At 40.0% G+C, this 21744-nt stretch overlaps 1 protein-coding gene across 1 annotated transcript in view; it reads right to left on the bottom strand.

Annotated features, from left to right (window-relative positions):
- Positions 1-21744, bottom strand: part of cdh12a (cadherin 12a) — an 83919-nt gene that overhangs the window by 13574 nt on the left and 48601 nt on the right. The window contains exons 7-10 of the mRNA XM_077229254.1: positions 6171-6424; positions 3087-3223; positions 2517-2638; positions 981-1095 (exon numbers count right to left, since the gene is read on the bottom strand). Coding sequence (XP_077085369.1) covers positions 981-1095; positions 2517-2638; positions 3087-3223; positions 6171-6424 — 628 coding nt within the window. The remainder of the gene's footprint in view (positions 1-980; positions 1096-2516; positions 2639-3086; positions 3224-6170; positions 6425-21744) is intronic.

The raw sequence follows: 21744 nt of genomic DNA, 5'->3' as shown, positions 1-21744 counted from the left end.
AAATAAGGAAAACGGTATTCAACTTTAATTCTATCATAATTCAGTTTATGTAAAAAAATATGATACAGATTTAAATTTGAAGCATCAAAGTCAGTTTAGACTACCCTCTTTGATTCAAGTGTCTAGCCAAGTGTTTGTTGTGACCCAGAGGAAATTTAAAATACTTTTCATCCAAGCTTGAAAACACAGCAGGTGCCTGTTGGTCTGACGGTGAGGGCTTTGCTTGGTGCTCATAGCACTGAGTCAACGCGTAGAGATGCGCTTGTCCTCGTCTGGAAGGTCGACTGACCCCGTCATGAGAGGTTTGTTACGCCTGGGCAGCTGGGGGATTTCTCTTGACAAGGTAGGAGTCATTAAAGCACACCTTGTGCCTGTTTGGCTGTGTAGCCCTAAGTGACCCTGTCTCTGTGAATCATAGTTGATGATATTCATGTGCTGAGAACACTGTGGACTGAGCACGGAGCGAGGCTCACGCGGCAAATGGATCACGAGGTGGTGTGCTGCGACCACTATTCACGTCACAGCACTAGTTTGGTAGCTTAGAGTTGTTCTCCCAGTGGATACTGCTATATATAATATGTATGTTGTTTATCTTAATAGTATGGTCTAAAAAAATCTAACTTTTAGTACAATATTTCATCTTTAAATGCTATTCCAGGTCATTTTTATAAGGGTATCTACTATAGACATGTTTCTATAGAAGGTGTCTATAGATATTCAGTTGAAAATAACCTTATTGTATTCCTTTAAAGGGATAGTTTACCCCAAAAACCAAATTCAAATAATAAGGACCAACATTGTTTTGGACCCCATTAACTTTCATTAAATGAACTAAAAGTTAAAACCTTCTTTCAATGATCTTCTTTCGTGTTCAGCAGAAGAAAATAAGTCATACATGTTTGGAGCAATGTGAAGTAAATAACGACACTTTTCATTTTTGGGTGAACTACCCATTTAAGTGACGAGTTATTCCAACTTACTTCCATAGTCCCTGATTGTAAAGTTTCTGTTCCTGGTCTGTGATGGGGACTTGAAGTAGAATCGGTGCTCTACAGCTGGCATGTCTTTGTCTGTGGCACTGATGATCTGAATCACCTAGAGAACAGATACAGGACAGTGATCTGAATAAAACACCACAAGAAATAGCTTGAATATTCGTAAAAGTACTTCTAGTGTTAAGAAGACAGCACTAGTCATTTTGATTGACAGAACTGACGTGCTTGACTCATCAAAGCTCAAAGGGATCATTTAAGGTTACTGTCTATATGACTCAACCACATGGGGCGTAATTTATGACTGGTTCGCTGTCAACTTCATAAACCTCTAATAACAAAGTCATACATTCTGAGAGAATGACAGGATTTAACATGGCAGAGAAAAAAATCTAGTATCCATGCTCTTTAGTTATTTTATTTTTTATTTTATCCCTCCCCCAGCCCATGCTATTGGCTCCAATGTTGCTGTGTCTTGCCAGTTAGCATTTACACTTTTCGAGGGCTTATAGTGGTGTCTGCATATAAACCGGGATAAAAGAACGTTTTTCAAACTTGACAGCATTGTAAGCTTCTTTTTTTTAGTAATAATATTTATCATGAAAATGTATTATTGTCAGACATTTAGCAAGTAATATTAAATTAATCATTAATAAAAAAAATAATTTAAAAAATCCAGCCTAAAAAAAAATATTATTTAAATTTAAGATTTACAAATTTCAATTATGAGACATTTTCAAATAAAGAATTTCAGAATAAATTGTGAATTCAGAATAAATTTGAATTATAAAAAAATATTAAAATATGAAGCTTTTTAAAAACATTTGTTAAATTTCTAGCATACTTGTATAATGTATCATGAATATTTATTGTTGCCAGATATTTAGTAAATAGTAATAAATTGATAATTATAAATGTAAATAATCCAGCTTAAAATAAAATATTTCTCTGTTTTTAAGATTTTCACATTTCAATTGTATAAGAAATTTCCATCAAATTGAAATTAATAATATTCAGACTACCACATTATAAATTCAGAATAAATGTGAAGTTTAAAAATTAATTAAAAGTATAAACTTATAAAACTTAGCAATCAAAATTCATACATTTTAAACAATAGTTGGCAAAGAAACTTGTTCTATAGCATGTTTTAATTGTTTTAATGTTATACCTAGCCAAATTAAGCATATTTAAATAAATTTTTTTTTTAAATTTATTTAAATATTTTGTCAGGATTTTTTAGGGGTTTGTGTTGATCGGTTGACTATCTTTAGTAAATTCTGAAAAGGCTTTGTTGTGTCATCTATTTTGCACATTCCGCATATAACCAAGGGAACTACATTCTCTGGTATAAAAGACTGAATAGGGAGACAGTGATAGGCAGCGCTGTACTGGGAGTAGCTCTCTTTCAGCATGAAAGGAGAAGATCAAGGCACAGTTCTCTCACATTAATTCACTGCAGCACCAACAACAGGCCTAGGAACTCAAATTGAAGCACAGGTAGATATTCACACACATACTTACCTGTCCTACTTTTGCATTTTCACAAACAAATGTTTCATATATGAAGGCAAGTTCTGGAGGAAACTCATTGACATCCAGCGCCTTGATTGTGACAGTAACTTTGCTGGACAGCAGGGGGTTGTCTGAAAGATCAAACAAGGCATTGTCCATGAATAAGATCATTGGAAACTGAAACATATGAGACACATTTCATGGAATACATTGTTGCAACAAAAAACAAAATTAATTTGTCTGGATCGGATTTATATTTGCAGAAAACTGTTGTGGCTGCATTTCATTAGCAAATCAGCTTGATGTAAAAAAAAAAAAAGTAACTTATTCGGTTGATCTCTTGACAAATCTCTTTAATTTTAGCTGAAATGAGCTTTTATTTATGATTTTAAAAATTATTTTAAGCCTCTAGAAGTAAAGCACTGTTGTATGTTCATTCTTCTCCACTAGATGGGGATGTGGTCTTTAGAAATATGTACCATCTCCATTTCAATGAACAGTTATAATATGCTGGTAAATCTGCTATGCTGGTCATATTGTATCTGTGCATCTGGATAAAACACAATCCACCATACTTACTAACTTTTGTTGCTACAACAGTGATGTTGTGTTCAGCGTTTCTCTCTCTGTCCAGGGCTTCACTGACAGACAGAGTTCCTTCAATAGGGTCAATGTCAAAGTGGTTTTCAGAGTCCTTTCTCCACTCAATAGAATATCTACAAACCAATTGATCAAAGACAACAACAACAAACAAATGGATCAATCACATTCAAGGAATATAAAATGTTTGGTTATGTTATATCAATGATTAATTATAATGTCAGCTAAAGATTGGTAGATATCGAATGTATATGATTTTTACACGCATATTTATGCATGCGTTACGTGCATATTTATAGAGATAGTTCACAGAAAAATGAAAGCTTTTCTTCATTTACTCACTGTGCATTTATTTATTAAGCCGAATACAAAATAAGGTATTTTGAAGAATGATGGAAACCAGTGGTGCCCACTGATTTCCATTGTAAAAAAAAACAAAACAAAAAAACACACACACTTATCAATATCAGACACAAAATATATTTTGTATTCCACAGAAAAAAGAACCATGAATAAGCAAATTGGTCCCCGCCTTCACTTAATCACACCAGCTCGATACACTCTAATTTACTGTAATAAATGCTATGGCAATTGTGAATAGGCTACTCGAGTACTCGGACGTGACAGCAATGATCAATCATGAAAACAATGATCATGTGACAAACAAATATATTATATATATATATTTTTTTTTGATTGGTTATTGTGGCATTTTGGGCAGTTGGTGAAGTCTGATTGGTTAGGACAGCATGCAGTCCAGACTGGCAAAATAAAGTTAAATGGATTTAACAGCACACAGTGGGACCTGGAATCACTTGAAAATACAGTTAAAGGCCCACTGAAGTGCCTTGAAATGCACAGCTTCATGTAATGTGTTGATATCATTTCCACCAAAACAGGAAGACAGGGTGGGACATGTCGAACAGCTCCTCCCCTTTCTTCAAATAGCCAATAGAGTTTAGTTTATATCACAGGCACAGGCACAAGCTCAGCCAGAGCTCATTAAAGCCTCAGTTTCCTTCTAATCTCTAACCGTTTCTCCTCCTAATCTCCTTATTTGCACTCTTGATGTTTTAGAGTGTCACCCCTTCATTGCTGTACACTTTTTTTCTGCACAGTGGCTGATCTGTACCAAAAGTTTCTCTGAGTTTTCCTATTTTTTCGTATTTCCCATTCATTTCCTATGTCGGTCATTTTTGACCGGGCGGAAGCTAAGTGTGACACTTTTTTTAAGGCCCTTTAACATATCAAAATCATCTCCTTGATTTTTTTTTGTGTGTTCACATAGGTAATACAACAAAAGTCACCAAGTTCCATCCCCCTCTGATGAAGCAAAAATATTAAACAATTCAAAATGTAAATGGTTTCATTTTTGACCGAAGAAGCATCGATCGCTAGATGCATGATGTTGTACAACAGTATTTATACACTTAAATTCTGCTTACTGCCACTGTGTATGAGCACTCTTGGTCTTTTTGAACCTGTCTGCAACTTTTCCGCCCACTGCTGTGACCCTGTTCCTTAGTACAATCAGCCCAGTGGATCAGCTGAAAAAGAGGAAGTCTGTTCTTTTACCTGTAGCATCAGACCTTTATCAGGATTACATTCCTGCTCCTTCCTTTCTGTTTCAGGTGTCTCCCTACCTGCTTGCCTCAGGTATTCTGCTATTCAAGCAAAACCTCAGCGAGAGTCTCAACTGGATTCTTCTAGCACTATACACTAAACTTCAACTTAGTAACTTCACAAAATGAATTCTGTTTTCAAATCACCCCTTATCAAACATTCATCTAGTAAAGTTCAGCAGGCTATATATTTTAAATAAAGAAAACTTGACTTGAGGGGATCAGATTACAAACCGTTAGTTCTCACCATGTTCAGAAATGCATTATACCAGACTCATACTATTTTTCCACAGAGTTCCATAATGTACTGTATTTCATGTGACACAAGTATATCACTACTATCCAGTTCTACAGTGCCTGTCCACTTTTTTTAGCGCCCTTGGTGCAGGAAATATATTTTTTAAAACCAGACCAATGAGCTACAACATTGCAAACTTTGATTTGAGGCAAAAAATGTGTTTTAAAATCAGACAAAAGACGAATGTACATATATATTTAAAAAAAGATGGAGATAATGAATGTGATTTTTACTTCTGGAACCCAGATGTTCGACTTGTTAAATGTACCAGAACAGAAGCAATATAATTGTCGGGCTGTCCAAAGATATTACATTGTCCCCAATAAATTAATTAAAACAACTACAGTATTTAATTACAAAACTGTATTTCCATCACTCTTTGATTTAAACACGCATGAGGTCTCAAGAGCAACAACAATAAAGTGTACTATACTGTGTAAAACAGCATTATGCGAAATTGCTTTTACTCAACAGTATAATAAACAAGAAGAAAATATTGAGTAACTTACATTTTACACACAATATTAACAGTTATTGTATGTATTTTTGCTCCAACAAAACTTCAACAACTTCAACTTCAGTAACTTCAAAAAAAAATTTGAATCCACAAAATGCAACACTAAATTTAACAAATAGGAAATGCACCCACTGAGGTGAAATATTTAACAAGAGCTGTGGTTTTCTAAATTACTACCACCTCCATTTATGAACCTCCATGAAATATGCATATTATAACAAATGCTTTCATAAAGACAATGTCCTTGTGTCAAGATCTCAGACGCTTTAAACATGATCAACATTATAGCTAACACTTTCTGGCGCTTAAATGAAGAACTAAATAAAGCAAATGTGTCACATTAAATAAGGTCCACGCTTGCAAACTGCACCAGAAGTTTGTCAGAGTGGATTGAATCAAAGCAATACACATGCTGTTCAAAACAAGATTGCCAAATGTACTGAACCCACGGGACCACAGGTTTGTTATTGTTTTATTTTGTCTAGTATACTTGGATGTAAAGTGTTTTTGAGTTCCCACAGGATGTTGTCCACACATGTATTAAAGGCGAGTAAAATGGTGCGTGCTTCGATTTGACCTACATCTTTGTGTGTGTGTGTGTGTGTGTGTGTGTGTGTGTAACATACCTTACAGGACTGTTGCCTACATCTAGGTCCTCAGCTGTGATGGCTCCGACGATGATGCCCACTGGTGTGTCCTCGTATGTCTCCATGCTATAAGACAGCCGGCTGAAGACAGGGGGTTCCTCCACATCCAGAACATTCACTTTAACTGTGGCAGTGTCCTTAAAAGGTCCCAAATGTAGGAATCGATGATCAAGAACTGCGTTTGAAGCCTCTACTTTAAAGGTGTAGGCCTTTCTGGTTTCATAGTCCAAACGCTGTAAAATGAATAATGAGACATCTTCAGGTTAAAAGTCTTTTAATTTACTGATCTCTTTATTTTCATAAGTGCTGTCATTTGTGGCAGCAAAAAGTAAGTGATGTCAAATTGTTTCTGGCTGTATATTGACAAAGAATAACACAACACAACCAACTTTATTCAGGTCATAAAACTATAAAGTAAAAATGGTTTCCACAACAGAGGGCTCATGCAGAGATCAGAAGTGAGGGGAGCGGAAAGGAAAGACTGCTGCTCACTCTACCCTGGAATCACGGGAGAATAAAGGAAAAGAATAAGAAAACAAAAGTCTTTGGCCAGTGGCTCTTGCATCACTGTGCTCATTCAGCCATGTAAAGGCAGAAATTGGCACAGTCACACCTGAAAAGCAAAGAGTTGTGGTAACTAAGCTCTCACATTTGATTTCCATGTTTTATGGGGAAATTCCAAAGACATAATGATTTTATACAGTACAAACTGTATATTCTATCCCAGTGATATTCAAATGGCGGACCTGCTTGGTTCCATCCGGACCGCTTGACATTATTGCGCCATTTTACCACTTCTACAGATTAAAATGAGCAGCGCGTCAAAACAGCGCACTCAGGGTCGTTTACGATAATGATCTTACGGCGCTACATGCTATAATATTTTTATGTAAAGTCCAACATAAGTTCTCTTCCCTCGCTAAAGATGTAAAGAGCTACATTAAGAGCTGCAGATGACATGGTTATTTTAACAACAGTAGCATAAACACCGTGAGCAGAAAAATAGATACTTTTGCTTAAACACCGCAGAAAAAGAGAATGCAGCAAATACAATTATTTTTAGCTGTCATAAAAAATAACTCTGACCATTTAACTAAACCAGGTTTGTGACAAGTTAATGCATGGCACCTTTAGACATGGCTGAGCGACTGCGCAGGCTCAAACTGAGCTTGACGACAGTCTGACAGTTGTAAATCTTCTAGTAGCTGTGCCAAGACAAATCTGAATCACCTAATTCCTCAAAAACGTTGTTAAAATATTTTGTCCTGTTGATTTTATGGACTCTCTATCTATGGGCTTCTCCCTTGACTTTATGCCTCTATGTCCCCCAGATTGCCTCATAGACAGTAAAAGATTGCCTGCGAGCTTCTCCTGTCTACACGGTAATTTCTCTATTTTGCGACAGAAAGACGCGTGGTTATGACGCAATCATTAGCCTATTTTTACAAAAATGGCTTCTACGGGGCCATAACGTAAGATACAAAGTAATGGAGCCTTTTATACATTGTCGTGTTTCTTTAGAAATAAATAATGGCCAAATTAAGTCTTTGGACCCCTCAGATGTAAAGTTATTCGCTGTCAAAGTGACGCCAAAATGAATGGGAGTCAATGGAATGCTAACAGCAGGTGAAGTTCTGCTACAATGGCGGCTCCCGCGAGGCTTCAGTTTCCGGCTGATGGATTACCCCCTTGGTACTTCCAAGGCACTTCAGTGGACCTTTTACCTAAAAATGTGCCTCACGTAAATCTGTGAAAAATACGTTTATCCAAGTGTGCTATTAGTATACTTATTTCAAACTAAAAAATAAGAAATACTTTGTCTACTTTTTATGCACTTCTCATAACCGATGTACTTCAAATAAATAAACTTAAAATTGCACTTACTTGACTTAGCTATACTGACAGAAACGTCTAAGTATGTTTGGCCTATATTTGTCTCAATCTTTCGATCAAGATATAGTCTACTTACAATTATAATTAAGTATTTTTAAGCATATTGGCTTGTAGTTGTGTTAGCTTACTTTTTTCACATAGTTTTACATACTGTCTTATAAACTTACATTGTTTGAAAATGTTGATTTATAAAGAAAACAGATATGCCCCCAATTCTGAGTGTCTGAATTTCTGTGTAGTCCACTGGTTCGTGTAAATAGGAATTTACTTCTTTCTACTTCACTCTTTCCCTGCCATAGGCCTATTTCACAAAAATGGCCACCGAGACCGGAAGTAGGGTAAACTATTTTCCGGTGCAAGCACTAGCGGTAGCAGTCGGAGAACAAATGCGGAGACTAAAAGCGGTCAGTCCTGTTGCGTACCTTTTTATGTTTCACCTCAAAAAAGAAACAAACCAATTTATCATTTCACAGATTTCCTTGCAATGAAATGTTAAAAAAGAGTTGGAGACGAAGAGAACAGGGGCATTTTTTTGTGTGCTAAGCACTTCAAGGAGGACGACGTCCGTGTTCGAGAGTCCGGTCGTAGATATCTTACACCGCGGGCCGTGTTGTGCAGGTTTTCATGGAACAACTGGGGAGAAGTTAAATTGTGCCAGACTCAGACGGCAAAAAGACGTGTCTGTGGTGTGAAGGAGGAAGCAGATGTTGAAATGGAGTGTTGATGCCGGTTCGGGAGTGGTGCCCTGACAAAACATGTTTATTGCACTTGATTGGTATCTGATTTGCACGTCATGCACTTTTATTTATTATCAATAACTGTTGACAAATTAAAATTGTTTGAAGAAGTTGTTTCCTGTAAATTTCTTTCCCTTTTTTTCTTTTTACCTTGGTGCGGGGCCTTTGCCAGGCCTGCTGTTTGCTTGTGTAAGCAAGGGTAGCTGGAACATTTTTGGTTCCTAAAATGTACTAAAATCTGCTGTCTGGTAAATTAATGCAATCAGGACGATTTCCAGCAGCACAAGAACATGTATTAGCTGCCATTTGAGGTGGTTTGTTGGTTTTATCTAAAGAAAGTAATAGAGATACTTTCATATATTTCACATCTTTATTTAGGCCTAACCCTAGTGAGCTGTTAATTTAGGGTGTACACTGGGGCTGTTTAGGGTCTCCAAAAAAACATTGGAATATACTGAAAAATATAATGTGATGTATTAGTCCTACATAATACATTTCCATATATGGGAAACTAGTGCTTATATTTGTAAATATACTGCAATATATGCATTGACCATGTATGGCTATATATTAATACATATAAAATATTCATAAATGAAGACAAAAATAATAATATTCAAAACGTTTTATCCTTTATTGTGTATATTATATTGCACATACATGTTCACATTTAAATGTGAATCTATATGTAAGGTAGCCTGGCAAGCCAGACCTACATCAAGATGTTAGGTCTGGTAACTTACAATTGGCATACTTCAATCCGAGGGGCGGGATAAACTGTTGCCTTTCAAATTCCCTCTGCACGCAATAGGACAGCGCTACAACCAACCAGAGCATGGCTGTGGCTGAGGGAGTCCCATGCGTTTTTCCACCAGCGGAGCTAGTTATATTAAACTTTTGCCGTATGCGGTCGTCAGAACTCCGAACACATCTTCCTTTTTTAAGAATGACTTAAGTGACGTTCTCTTAACTCCAAATCATCCAGAGTCGCGGCCAAAGCCGATTCGAAAGACCGCTGTTCGCCAGCAGCATCTTCTTTGTTTTCAAGTAGCAGGGAAATCACCTATGGAAATCACGCGGAACCGTCACAACTCTGCCGTCATATGTTAAGCCCGCCCACCAACTCTATACACCCAACTCTATACACGATGTGATTGGCCTGACCAGAGTTTGGTTTTTCCAGCTCGAATGCCAACGGAGAGTTGCTAGACCACACTTTGCTGCAAAATAATTTTTGCTGCCGCTAGGGTGTGTCTAGATTTTTGAGGCTATATGTAAGGTTGATGATTGGCCGAATACCATTAAGACTATAATTATTATATTTTGAAAGTAATGGCTGTGCACTCCTCGGCACAGTGATAGTCTTTGGCTAAACACTTTAGTACATGCTGTGCTTGTGTTTTTGATAACTACTTTGAAAAGATGAAATATTTATAATGTAAATAATTTAAAAAAAATATAAGAAATATATTACATTATATATTTCTCTATGTGTGTTAATGCTGCATGAGTAAATATATCTGCAATATATTAAACATGGAGTACCATATCTGATCACATATACATCTATATATTATGAAGTGTATTACTGAATATAAAATTACATACATTATGATAAATATAGTGTCTCAAATTTTTAAATATATTAAAAGTGGTAATTCCTTATGTATTATTCAATACATTGTAATACATTTACACAATATATTATTTTGCATATTTTCAAATATACTGTTAAACCATTTTAATATTGATCATTCATATATAGACCTACTAGCAACGTTAGGTCAAATTCACTGTAAAGATGTACAATTCTTAGTTTCATTCATGGTCGTAACATGAAACATGAGCCATAATCTAGTGGAAGATTGCTGCAATCTCCGGGACAACTAACACTTAATAACATGGAATTTCAACAAAAGCCACTAGATTTCACACATAGCCTACAATCAGACAGCATTTCAATTTATTTATTTATTTATTTAGGTTAGCTATAGTAAGTGTGCCCTTAGTAATTAAAGGAGCTGTATGTAAGAAATGTATTTCAATTAATCATAAAATGGCCCTCACATGTCACTAGACATTAAGAAATCATGTTCATTTCAAATACTTATATCACTGACAACGGTAGTCCGGCCAGGATATTGTCATCTAAAAAGTGAAGTTGCAGCCCTCAACTGATGTTGATGTGGTCATGTTGTATTTTGGTCTGATGCGCCACCCTCCACCTATCTACCAATCACAAAGTCAGTAGTGTTGCGGCATCCGGGTTGCCTGCTCTGCTCTAGTTACGACAGCTGGAGCTACAAACGTGTCAGAATCGGATAAAAAAAATGTCTAACGTTGCGAAACCAAAAAAAAACTTGTTATGGATCCGAAATAATTTGCGACAAAGTCCGAAATAAAACAAGGATCTGTATTGGAGATGCCTTTGAAGGATGGAGACGGCTTAAAACAGAGAAGAATTTCTGGACAGGTAATATTAATCTATGTTTGGCTAACCTGTACTTGATGTAAATGGACATTTCAAATATTCATGACAGTCAAACAAAGTTATGCATGTTCGTGCAAAGTAACGTTACGTTAGCTCATATGGAGGAGGTGGGTCATCGAATTGAAAAGGTAAGGAATTGTTTGGGTAATAAAAACAGCGAGTCGTCAATGCTAACATTAGCAATGCATTATCAGAGCCCGTTTCTCTGTCATTATGCTGAGACGCTGAGGAAAACAACATTAGCACGCCCATTATTGTTTATCATGCAAGTTCTACAGCCAAAAATAATAGAATGACATGTAATCTTTCACATCACATATTTTAGCGTTATGGATGTGTACTGCAGGGTAAGTTAAAAAAATACAGCTGGTCGCTTTCACTTATAGCGTCAGCTAAATTAATAGCTGTATCTTTGATATCAGTAACACACAGTGATAGAGGCTTGTGCTTGTACTTACGTTAATGACAGATACCTACCGTTACAAGTTAGACTAACAGCTACTGTTCTAACAATGTACTGTGACATACGAGCGTACATCTTTACGATTATATTTTAGTTTATATTAGTTTATATTAGATTATATTAGTACATTTTTGCGATATATAATAACTTTGCAAAACATCTCTCATTTGAAGCATAAACATTATTAACAGAAAAAGCTTCTTGCAGCAGCCTACGTTCCTGCCGGATCCTGCAGCCTATCTGGCAACCTCAAGTCAGGGAGGAGGGGGAGGGGATACACCGCTCTACAGTAATTTTAAAGTGATTGCAGTACCAGTTTTGGCCACAATCTTACATACGGCTCCTTTAAGTGTCATGCCATTTAAATGAATGGAACTTTTTTTTATGTAAGCAGACGTCAAGAATTTGTAACCTTTGTCCAATTTCGATCTTTTCACAGCTCCCTGAAAACTATCAACAAAATGGACAACATCTGCTATTTACATCTGGCCTGTAATCACTGAGCGTTTTTCCCTGTCTTGCTGTTCTGTTTGCTGACCTCGGATTGTTATCTCACTACTGCCTGTTTGCTGCCTGTCTTGATTTGGATTGCCCTGGATTATTGTTTATTGCTGCCTGCCCTGATCTTCTGCCTGTTACCTGACTACTCTCTGTGCTTGCTCTCTGAATTCCCTGTTTTGCTGTTCCCTGACCCCTGCCTGTTTGACGTTTCTTCAATAAAGTTGCAAATGGATTCTACTCAGTCTCCAGACTCGTTACTGAACACTTCGCCGACAACTGATCCAACAGCTGTTCGGCAGATATCCACCGTACTCACCTCTCAAGCATCTCGTCTGGATCTACATCACCAACAACTTAGTCATTTGACTTCACTCACCTCGAAACTGGTTCAAGGTCTGCAAGACCTACAAACTGCAATCACTAATCCTCCCGTTGCACCTGCCAGTCCTCCCTCAGGAAGTCCCCCATCGGCCGCCACTTCCTCAGTAAACCCACGGCTGGCTTTCCATGAGAAATTTGATGGAAACCCCACGAAATGCAAAGGATTTCTGCTTCAATGTACTCTCTTTGTGGATCAGCAACCGTCATTATACACCACCAACGCAAGCCGGATTGCTTTCGTTTGTTCACTGCTCACGGGGCGACGGCTGAATGGGCTACGGCTGTCTGGAGAACTGATGGGTCTTCCTTCGCTTCATTTAATGAATTTATGCAACAATTCCGTCATGTTTTTGATCATTCTACTGAGAGTGGAGACGCCGGGGAACAACTATTATCTCTCACTCAAGGGAGTAAAACTGCAGCTGAATATGCTCTAGCTTTCCGCACGCTCGCAGCACAAACTGATTGGGTCGAAAGCACTTCGAAAACTCTCTTTCGCAAAGGTCTCACTATGGAACTCCAGTCTGAATTAACCTGCCGTGATGAAGGGAGAACTATGACGGAATACATCGATCTAGCCATTCAGGTGGATAATCTAATCCGCTCACGACGATCAGTTCGACCCCTGCAGCGATATCATCACGAAACACCCACTGAACATGAACCCATGCAGATTGGTTTTTCTCACATCACACCAGAGGAAAGAGAGCGCCGTAGACAACACAGATTGTGCATGTATTGTGGTCAAGCAGGACACATGAAATTTGCATGCCCAACCCGTCCATCTGCCAGTCCCTTTCGGTGAGTCCACGTATTAAAATTCCCATAAATCCATCTAGTTTCAAATTGTCAGTAATTATCACGATAAGAGGAAAGAAGTTCAGAACCACAGCTCTCATTGACTCCGGAGCTGCCGGGAACTTTATATCCCGTACATTTGCTGAACAATGCAGACTCAATCTAACACCTTGTCTTTCCTCCTTGGCAGTGGAGGCGTTAGACGGCCGACCCCTCGGAGAGGGAAGGATTCAGGACACCACCGAAGAGATTAAACTTCACGTTGGCCCATTGCACACAGAGATCATCAGTTTTTATGTCATTCAATGACCCCATCATCCCATTATATTGGGGCATCCCTGGTTATACACTCATAATCCACATATTTCCTGGAAGGAGGGTCAAATCATACATTGAGATTCTTTATGCCAGAACCGCTGCCTGACTCCTGTGACTCGCATCCCGCTTCAAGAGAGGAAAAGTGAGCCCTCGAATCCAATCAGTTCTAGTCACCAATTACAGAGGGTGAATCACATTCCTTTGCAAGGTACAGAGCCTGAATCCTCATCTCATGAAGAGACTAACTTACCCATTGTATACAGAGACCTCCTCGAAGCCTTTAGCAGGAAGAGGGCATCCCAGCTCCCCGAACATCACCCTACTGACTGTGCCATAGACCTCCTTCCAGATACTTCTCCGTCTAATTGACGGATATTTCCTCTATCTCAACCTGAAACCGAAGCCATGAAAAACTACATCCAGGAGGAACTATCCAAAGGTTTCATCAGACCCTCAACTTCCCCTGCTGCCGCTGGATTTTTCTTTGTCAAGAAAAAGGACGGTGGTCTACCACCCTGCATTGACTACCGAGCATTAAATGATATCACAGTCAAGTTCCGCTACCCTCTACCACTCGTACCGGCGGCACTCGAACAACTCCGCAAGGCCCAGTATTTCACTAAGCTGGACTTACGCAACGCCTATAATCTGATCCGTATTCGTGAGGGAGACGTATGGAAGACGGGAAGACTGACCATCAATCTGGGACTACACAGCTCCTCTGCCGTTTTACGGATATCACTCAGCATGACATCGAAGACCTTCTAAGGGAGATGAAGCCCTCCACCTGTGACCTGGACCCATTTCCCTCAGCCCTGATAAAAAGTCATTCCTCTGCAATAAGTCCCATGATCACCAAAATCATCAATCAGTCTCTCCGATCTGGCCATGTCCCTAAGTCTCTGAAAACCGCGGTCATCAAGCCAATACTCAAAAAGCCCTGCCTTGACCCCGAAGTACCTGCTAACTACCGCCCAATCTCCAACCCTTTTCTGTCAAAGGTGCTGGAAAAGGTAGTTTCTGCTCAATTACACAATCATCTCATAACAAACAGTCTTTATGAGAAGTTCCAGTCTGGTTTTCGCTCTGGCCACAGTACGGAAACTGCCTTGGTCAGGGTCACCAATGACCTGCTGATGACGGCTGATGCTGGCTCCCCATCACTTCTCATCCTTCTCGATCTCACCGCAGCATTTGATACTGTGGACCACCATATTCTTTTACACCGCCTCCACTCCTCCATTGGACTCTCTGATATTGCTCTGGCCTGGTTTACATCATATCTCACGGACAGAACTGAGTATGTAGCCCTGGGTGCTGCTAAATCGGACACACACTCTGTCACTTGTGGTGTCCCTCAAGGATCAGTCCTTGGCCCCACCCTCTTCACGCTGTACATGCTCCCCCTTGGTCATGTCATCAGCCGGCATGGAATATCTTTCCATTGCTACGCTGATGACACCCAAATTTACATCAAAACAAACCCAAACCCCTCTGCAGCCCCTTCCACACTTTCCACCTGCCTGGAGGAGATAAAGTTGTGGATGGCTGCTAACTTTCTACAACTCAACAGCTCAAAAACGGAAGCCATTCTTGTTGGCACTCCGCACCAGACCCGGTCATCCACCATCACCAGCATCACCTTCTCTGGTCATGACATCCACCTCTCATCCTCAGTCACAAACCTTGGTGTTAGGATGGACCCTCACTTGACCTTTGAGGCCCAGATTAAATATCTTTGTAAAACCTCCTTCTTTCATCTCAGGAACATTGCAAAACTCCGCCCAATGCTCACTTTCCCCGATGCCGAAAAACTTGTCCACGCCTTTGTTTCCTCCAGGCTGGACTATTGCAACGCATTCCTCATCGGGATCCCAAGCAAGAACATCAAGCAGCTGCAGTACATTCAGAACTGTGCGGCTAGGATCCTGATGGGTGTGCAGAAGTATCACCACATTACTCCCATCCTCAAATCGCTCCATTGGCTTCCTGTCCAGTACAGGATTGAGTTCAAAGTTTCCCTTCTGTCTCACTAGTGCCTCCATGGCACTGCCCCCCTATATCTCAAACAACTCATCACCCCTCTTTCCTCATCACGTCATCTCCGCTCTGGACAGGCCAACCTCCTCCAGCCTTTGAGGACAAGGCTTCGTACAATGGGTGACCGCGCCTTCTGTTCAGTTGCTCCCAGTCTCTGGAATGCTCTCCCTGTCCATCTAAGGGCCCCAATGTCTGTGGACTCTTTTAAAAAAAGGCCTTAAAACCCATCTTTTTAGAAAAGCCTTTTATGGCTAATAGTATTATTGTAATGTTTCTGTTTTTATTCTGTTCTGCATTGTAGCACTTTGAGGTCATTGAATTTATGTAAAGTGCGTTATAAATAAAATTTATTATTGTTATTATTATTATTATGGGGTTTCCCACCACTAGTGGGCACTACGAATATTTGGTCATGCCTTTCGGTGTATATATATATATTGAAAAAAAAACACTATTTAATCTGAATAGTTCTTGTTTTGCTCATGAAAGTATATGTATTAGCAACAGAAGCAATTCTTTGTCTACATTTTTTGAAATCACTAAAAACAATAGATATTCAACATCTACATCAACAGATTTTAGATTTGTAAAAAAAAAGTAATAATTCATTTTCAGTACGCCTCTGTATAAACCATTCCAGACCAGAGTGCAGTGTGTTGATCTGAAAAGAGAAACTTTTAGTGCACTTGGGTTGGTTAATGAGTGTATAAAGAACAATTTGTACTAGTCAGTTGAAAGCCAAAAACAATACACATAAGTCTTCCAGAACAGCTCAGGGTAAATCATTCCTCAACAATGTTAAAAGAGACATTTTTATTAAAAAAAAAAAACATTAAAGACAACTTACTGTTGTCATTGTCAGCCAAGGATTTTTCAAAGACCTCAGTGCTACTCAAAAAGCATCAGCTTCATGTCTAAACCACACTGCTGTTCTGCAGGAGGTCTTGTCATTGGTGACAGCACGCAACAATTATGTCTGCCATTCTCATTTCAAGCTAGTGTTGAGATACGCGTCTGCCTCGCTGTCTGCAGGCTGAGCTAACCATAGTGCTGACCATGCTGAAAGACTACCTCAGACATGACAGGACAGAGGCCCAGCTGGCCAATCAGAAGCACACAGAATCCTCTATAGCAACTTTTGGTCACAGTTAAAGAATGTAGCATTAAAATTTAGCTCACAAATTCTGACCTGATAAACAATACATCAGTACCATAGTTGTTTCAGTCTGGCCTATATTACAAAACCATTCATTTTAGTATAAACTTGTCCTGTTTCTGGTCGTTGTGTTCTTTTATGCCTTTGTAACAGGCAAATTACATTGGACACCTTTAGCTGCCACTGTTAGTTGTTTCAGAGTCTTCTGGCTGTTCCTCGGAGAAATAACACAAAGACCCGTTTCTATATTTTGGATAATTTCCACCCAAAAGAGTATGCTAATCAGATGCTAGTTCATAGAGTTGTTTTGTTATTCAATACAATAGACATTCAAAAACTTTAATGAATTCCCCTACTAATTGACATTTATTCATGATTTTTTTATTGCACTTCTACACTACAAGTTGTGATCTATTCAAAATTTGTTCCAACTTTGAATACTTGTTTCTTCAAAGAAACATAAAGATGTTACCACCTGCTCTATGTAGCTACAATAAAACTTTTTATTATGCTGCTGATAAGACTAGATTCTTCATCTCATAGGTGTACATCCTTTTAAACAAATTTTTAAAAACTACACTGCTGTACATGTAAAATTGTTTCATTGAGGAAGGAATTACTGACTGCACCTTTAAGATAATCATATGTTGCAAGAACAAAGCCCACCTTTCAATCCTGTTGATAATATAGAGACAATTATCCCTTGAACCCTACCTCAGTAGATCCTCTTTATGCTCAAACCAGCTCAAATTTTCAGCCTTAGCTTTTCAGAAAAGTCCCTGTATAGAGCAGGGGCATGATGGAACAGCTCATCAAAGAGAAATACAGGGAGAGGGAAGTCTGTTATTGAGGACAGAGGGAAGAAGGGTTCATTGTCATTGACCCTCCTCCATGCCCCACGGTGAGGATCCCACATATCCATTTTCTGACTTTTTTTTTTTTGGGTCACCAGATATGGCACACCCATTTTGCAATGTAAGGACTATGTCTCTTTGTCCTGTGCAGCATTAGCCTGGGGAATAAAAAAGTGGAGATAAAAGACAGAATGAAGGACGGAGTCATATTTTCATTGTGCCTTTTATCATTTAATGTTAATGAAATTTTAAATTATGAATTATGGGGCCATTTTACAAATAGGCTACAGAAAGAGGATGGATGGACATATTTCTGTAATTGTGATTAATGGATCATTAAAAATTTTATTGTGACCCTGGATGACAAAAACCAGTCATATAGGTCATTTTTTTGAAATTGAGAATAAATAAGTGAGAATTTATTGAGAATAAATGAATAAATAAGCTTTCCATTGATGTATGGTTTGTTAGGATAGGACAATATTTGGTCGAGATAAAACTATTTGAAAATCTGGAATCTGAGTGTGCAAAAAATCGAAACATTGAGAAAATCAATCATATATATATATATATATATATATATATATATATATATTTATATATTTATATTTATTTTATGGAATGTACTAAGAAACAAGGCGTAGCCCCCCTAAAATGCTTTTATGTTCACATGCATCTCTCCATCTGCTGCAGAGAGAGATGAATAGCAGCAGTGGCTAGTCATTATGTGTCCACAGACAACACTAGCTTTGAGTAATGAAAGAGTAACCTCTCTACTCCCTGGAGGATGAGAGCACTCCAGCCTCATCCACATGCCTTTACCAAGGCATTTGTTTCAGCTAAGCATTTATAGCCAGCACATCTATGATTGGCCATGTGCATCAGAGGAGATTTTTACTTGTCGCATCATATCAAGATGTAGATGCTCTGATGGCCATGGGTGCACTCATTTATTCATGTCCACTAAATCTAAAAAATATTGGGCACTTTCTTGGGGAAACTCAAACAATGTATTTTTAAACCCCTGAGAGGCACCCCCAATATATTTCTTCTTTTTTTTCACATGTTGGCAAAACAGGAATGGGAAAGCAATGTCCTAAGGACAACCACAGAGAACATAATGAATTGATAAGTCTAAGAGCAGGCAATGCATAGTGTGGGTTAAGTATTCACACTTTTATGGCTTTATGCATTATTCATAAAGGATGCTTTGTATGGCCATCCAGTAATAAGATATGACTCACCTCGGGTAAACACACACAAGCCCCTGAATGAAGGAGCACAAGGGGTTATTGTTATCATCCTTGAATTCACGTTTGTAAAAAAGAGATACAAATGGAATTGTGATTTGCATCTGATGTCACCCGGCCTTAGCCAGAATATAGATATTGCCTAAACAAACATACAAATGCTGAATTCATTTTTGTGGTAAAGGAGCTACTGTTTCATGGGCAATAATGCTGAAGCTACATATGAAACTGTGCTATATATTTGTGCGCTATGTTATTATACTCATAATAGATTATGAGTAAGAAATTTAAGTCATTATTCTTTGACAATCTTCTCCTCAGTAGCAGTTCCGTCCTTCCTAGACGCAAAGTGTGCAAGTTGCGTAGTAGGGCCCCCAAACCATCAGGGGGCCCCCTTGCTCTCAAAGATGATTTAATGACTAGGGATGTGATAGTTCCCCTTCAGGGACTACCGCTGCGTGTAATCGCAGTGGGAACGCCCCCCAGCGTAGCGCGTCTGAAGCATGAATGAAATCGGTCAATGGAGCGTCACAGCGGGTGACGTCACCGACCAGGAAGCTATAAAAATCCCCTGAATACACAAGCCACCAGCTTCTGTTACTTCAGCAGCGCTCTGTGTGTGTCTGATATCTTTCGATTGTGTTTGTCTGATTTTGTCAGGAGTTTTCACTATATATATATATATATATAAAAAACCAAAATGAGCGAGCAGTATAGAAAGTGTGTTCCCCCCTGTACACGTTACATCACGGGTAGGGATTCTCACGAATTATGTGTAGTTTGTTTGGGAGTTCAGCATGCCCAGTCGGCTCTCGAGGGAGTCGATTGTGAGCATTGCAAGCGTTTTCCTTTGAGAACTCTGCGCTCGCGGCGATCGCTCTTTGAGGAGAGTGGTTTGTTGCGAGCTCCCCAGGGCTCGGGTCCCGCTTCTGTTGAGGCAGAGCGGCGGCGCTTGACTTGGGGTTCGCAGATGGATCTCACCGGCGACGCTGAGACGGGCCCCGCCCTATCTCAGCTTTCTCCGGCGGGATCCAGTGCCTCTCACCCGGCTCTGGAAGCACGCGCTGCGGCGGTTACTTCTGCCCGGGTGGAGGCACGCGATGATGTGGAACTTAGATTATCCAGTTCTGAGGATCTGGATGTCGAAAGTTTGGCATCAGAGGAAACTAGCTCACTTCATTATACTGCTGAAGAAGGTTTAATGGATGTGTTATCTCGGGCTGTTGAAAAACTCAGTATTGAATGGCCAACTGATAAACAAGAATCTAGAAATAAAAGCAAACTAGATGATAGATTTCTCTCTGCACGTCCTCAGCCTTCTCGCCGGTGCTTACCATTCTTCCCAGACCTTCATGCTGAGGTTTCAAAGACCTGGGTTAGACCGGTTTCGAGCAGAATATATACCAATCAATCCAATGCTTATGGTAATATTTTTGGTGCAAAGTCTGCTGGATATGTGACGATGCCGAAGGCGGAGGAGACTCTCGCGAGCTATCTCTCTCCTGCCTCGGCATCTTCGCTTAAAGCACCGGCTCTTCCTTCTAGACCACTGAAAAATACTTCTGTGCTGGTGGGGAAGGCTTACTCGGCGGCTGGGCAGGCGGCTGCATGTTTGCATACAATGGCCATTATGCAGGCTTATCAGGCTGACCTGCTCAAAGATGTGTGTGAGGGGGGAGAAATTTCGGCAGATATGATCAATGAGCTCAGGCAGACTGCTGATCTCACTCTCCGGGCCACCAGGGAAACAGCTAAATCTGTTGGCCGGTCTATGGCAGCCATGGTGGCCACAGAAAGGCATTTATGGTTGAGTCAAACCTCTATGAAAGAAAAAGATAAATCTCTCCTATTAAATGCTCCTGTTTCGCCTGCGGGCCTCTTCGGTGACGCTCTTCACTCTGTCACTGAGAGGTTCCAGGAAGAGAAAAAACAGGCGGCTGCTTTTCATAAGTTTATCCCTCTCAAAGTGCGCGTCACTGGGGCTGCTGAGCGAGGGCAGTCCCAGCCGTCGAGTTCGTCTTCTAAAAGAACACAGCAGAAGCGGAGTGTCTCGTCTCGTGCCCCCCCGCAGACAAATTGGAGGGACGAGGCGGGGCGCTCTCCGGCGCGGCCTTCTCGGGGCAGGACTGATCTGAGGTCAGTCATTGTCGCCAGGAAGGCCGCGTCGAAAAAGTCCTGACGGGCTGAACGTCAGGACTCTGAGGGTGCTCCCCATCGGGAAAGACTTGAGTTCGCCGCTCAAAAACACGGCGCCCTGTCTTTCTCGATGCCCTCAGGGGTCTGTTCTACTAACCCTGCCTATACAGGGCGTAGAGAGACTCGGCGAGCGATTTCCCGAGGGACGCTCGCCCCCTCCGAGGAGGGTTGTGGAGTGCTCAGACCAGCTGTTTCCTGCCAGTATGTTACAGGGCGCTGTGTCTGTCACTCGGGATGTTCATCCAGAGGCCAGCCTCGAGAGGCTGGTTCCCTTAGTAGAGTTCCTGGCGGAATGGGAAATGCTTCCCAATGTTTCTCAGTGGGTCCTGAATATTATAAAGAACGGGTACGCTATTCAGTTCAGAACGCGTCCACCTCGGTTCAGAGGGGTTCTGCCCACGGTGGTGGGCCCCGAGCAGGCTCTGGTATTAGAACAGGAGGTAGAAACTCTGCTGCACAAAGGGGCTATAGAACG

The sequence above is a fragment of the Siphateles boraxobius genome, unplaced genomic scaffold (genome assembly GCF_051911475.1).
Source record: "Siphateles boraxobius isolate OS27281-9 unplaced genomic scaffold, OSU_SipBor_1 1, whole genome shotgun sequence".
Lineage (NCBI taxonomy): Eukaryota > Metazoa > Chordata > Actinopteri > Cypriniformes > Leuciscidae > Siphateles > Siphateles boraxobius.
This window is presented reverse-complemented; position numbering and strand designations above follow the sequence as displayed.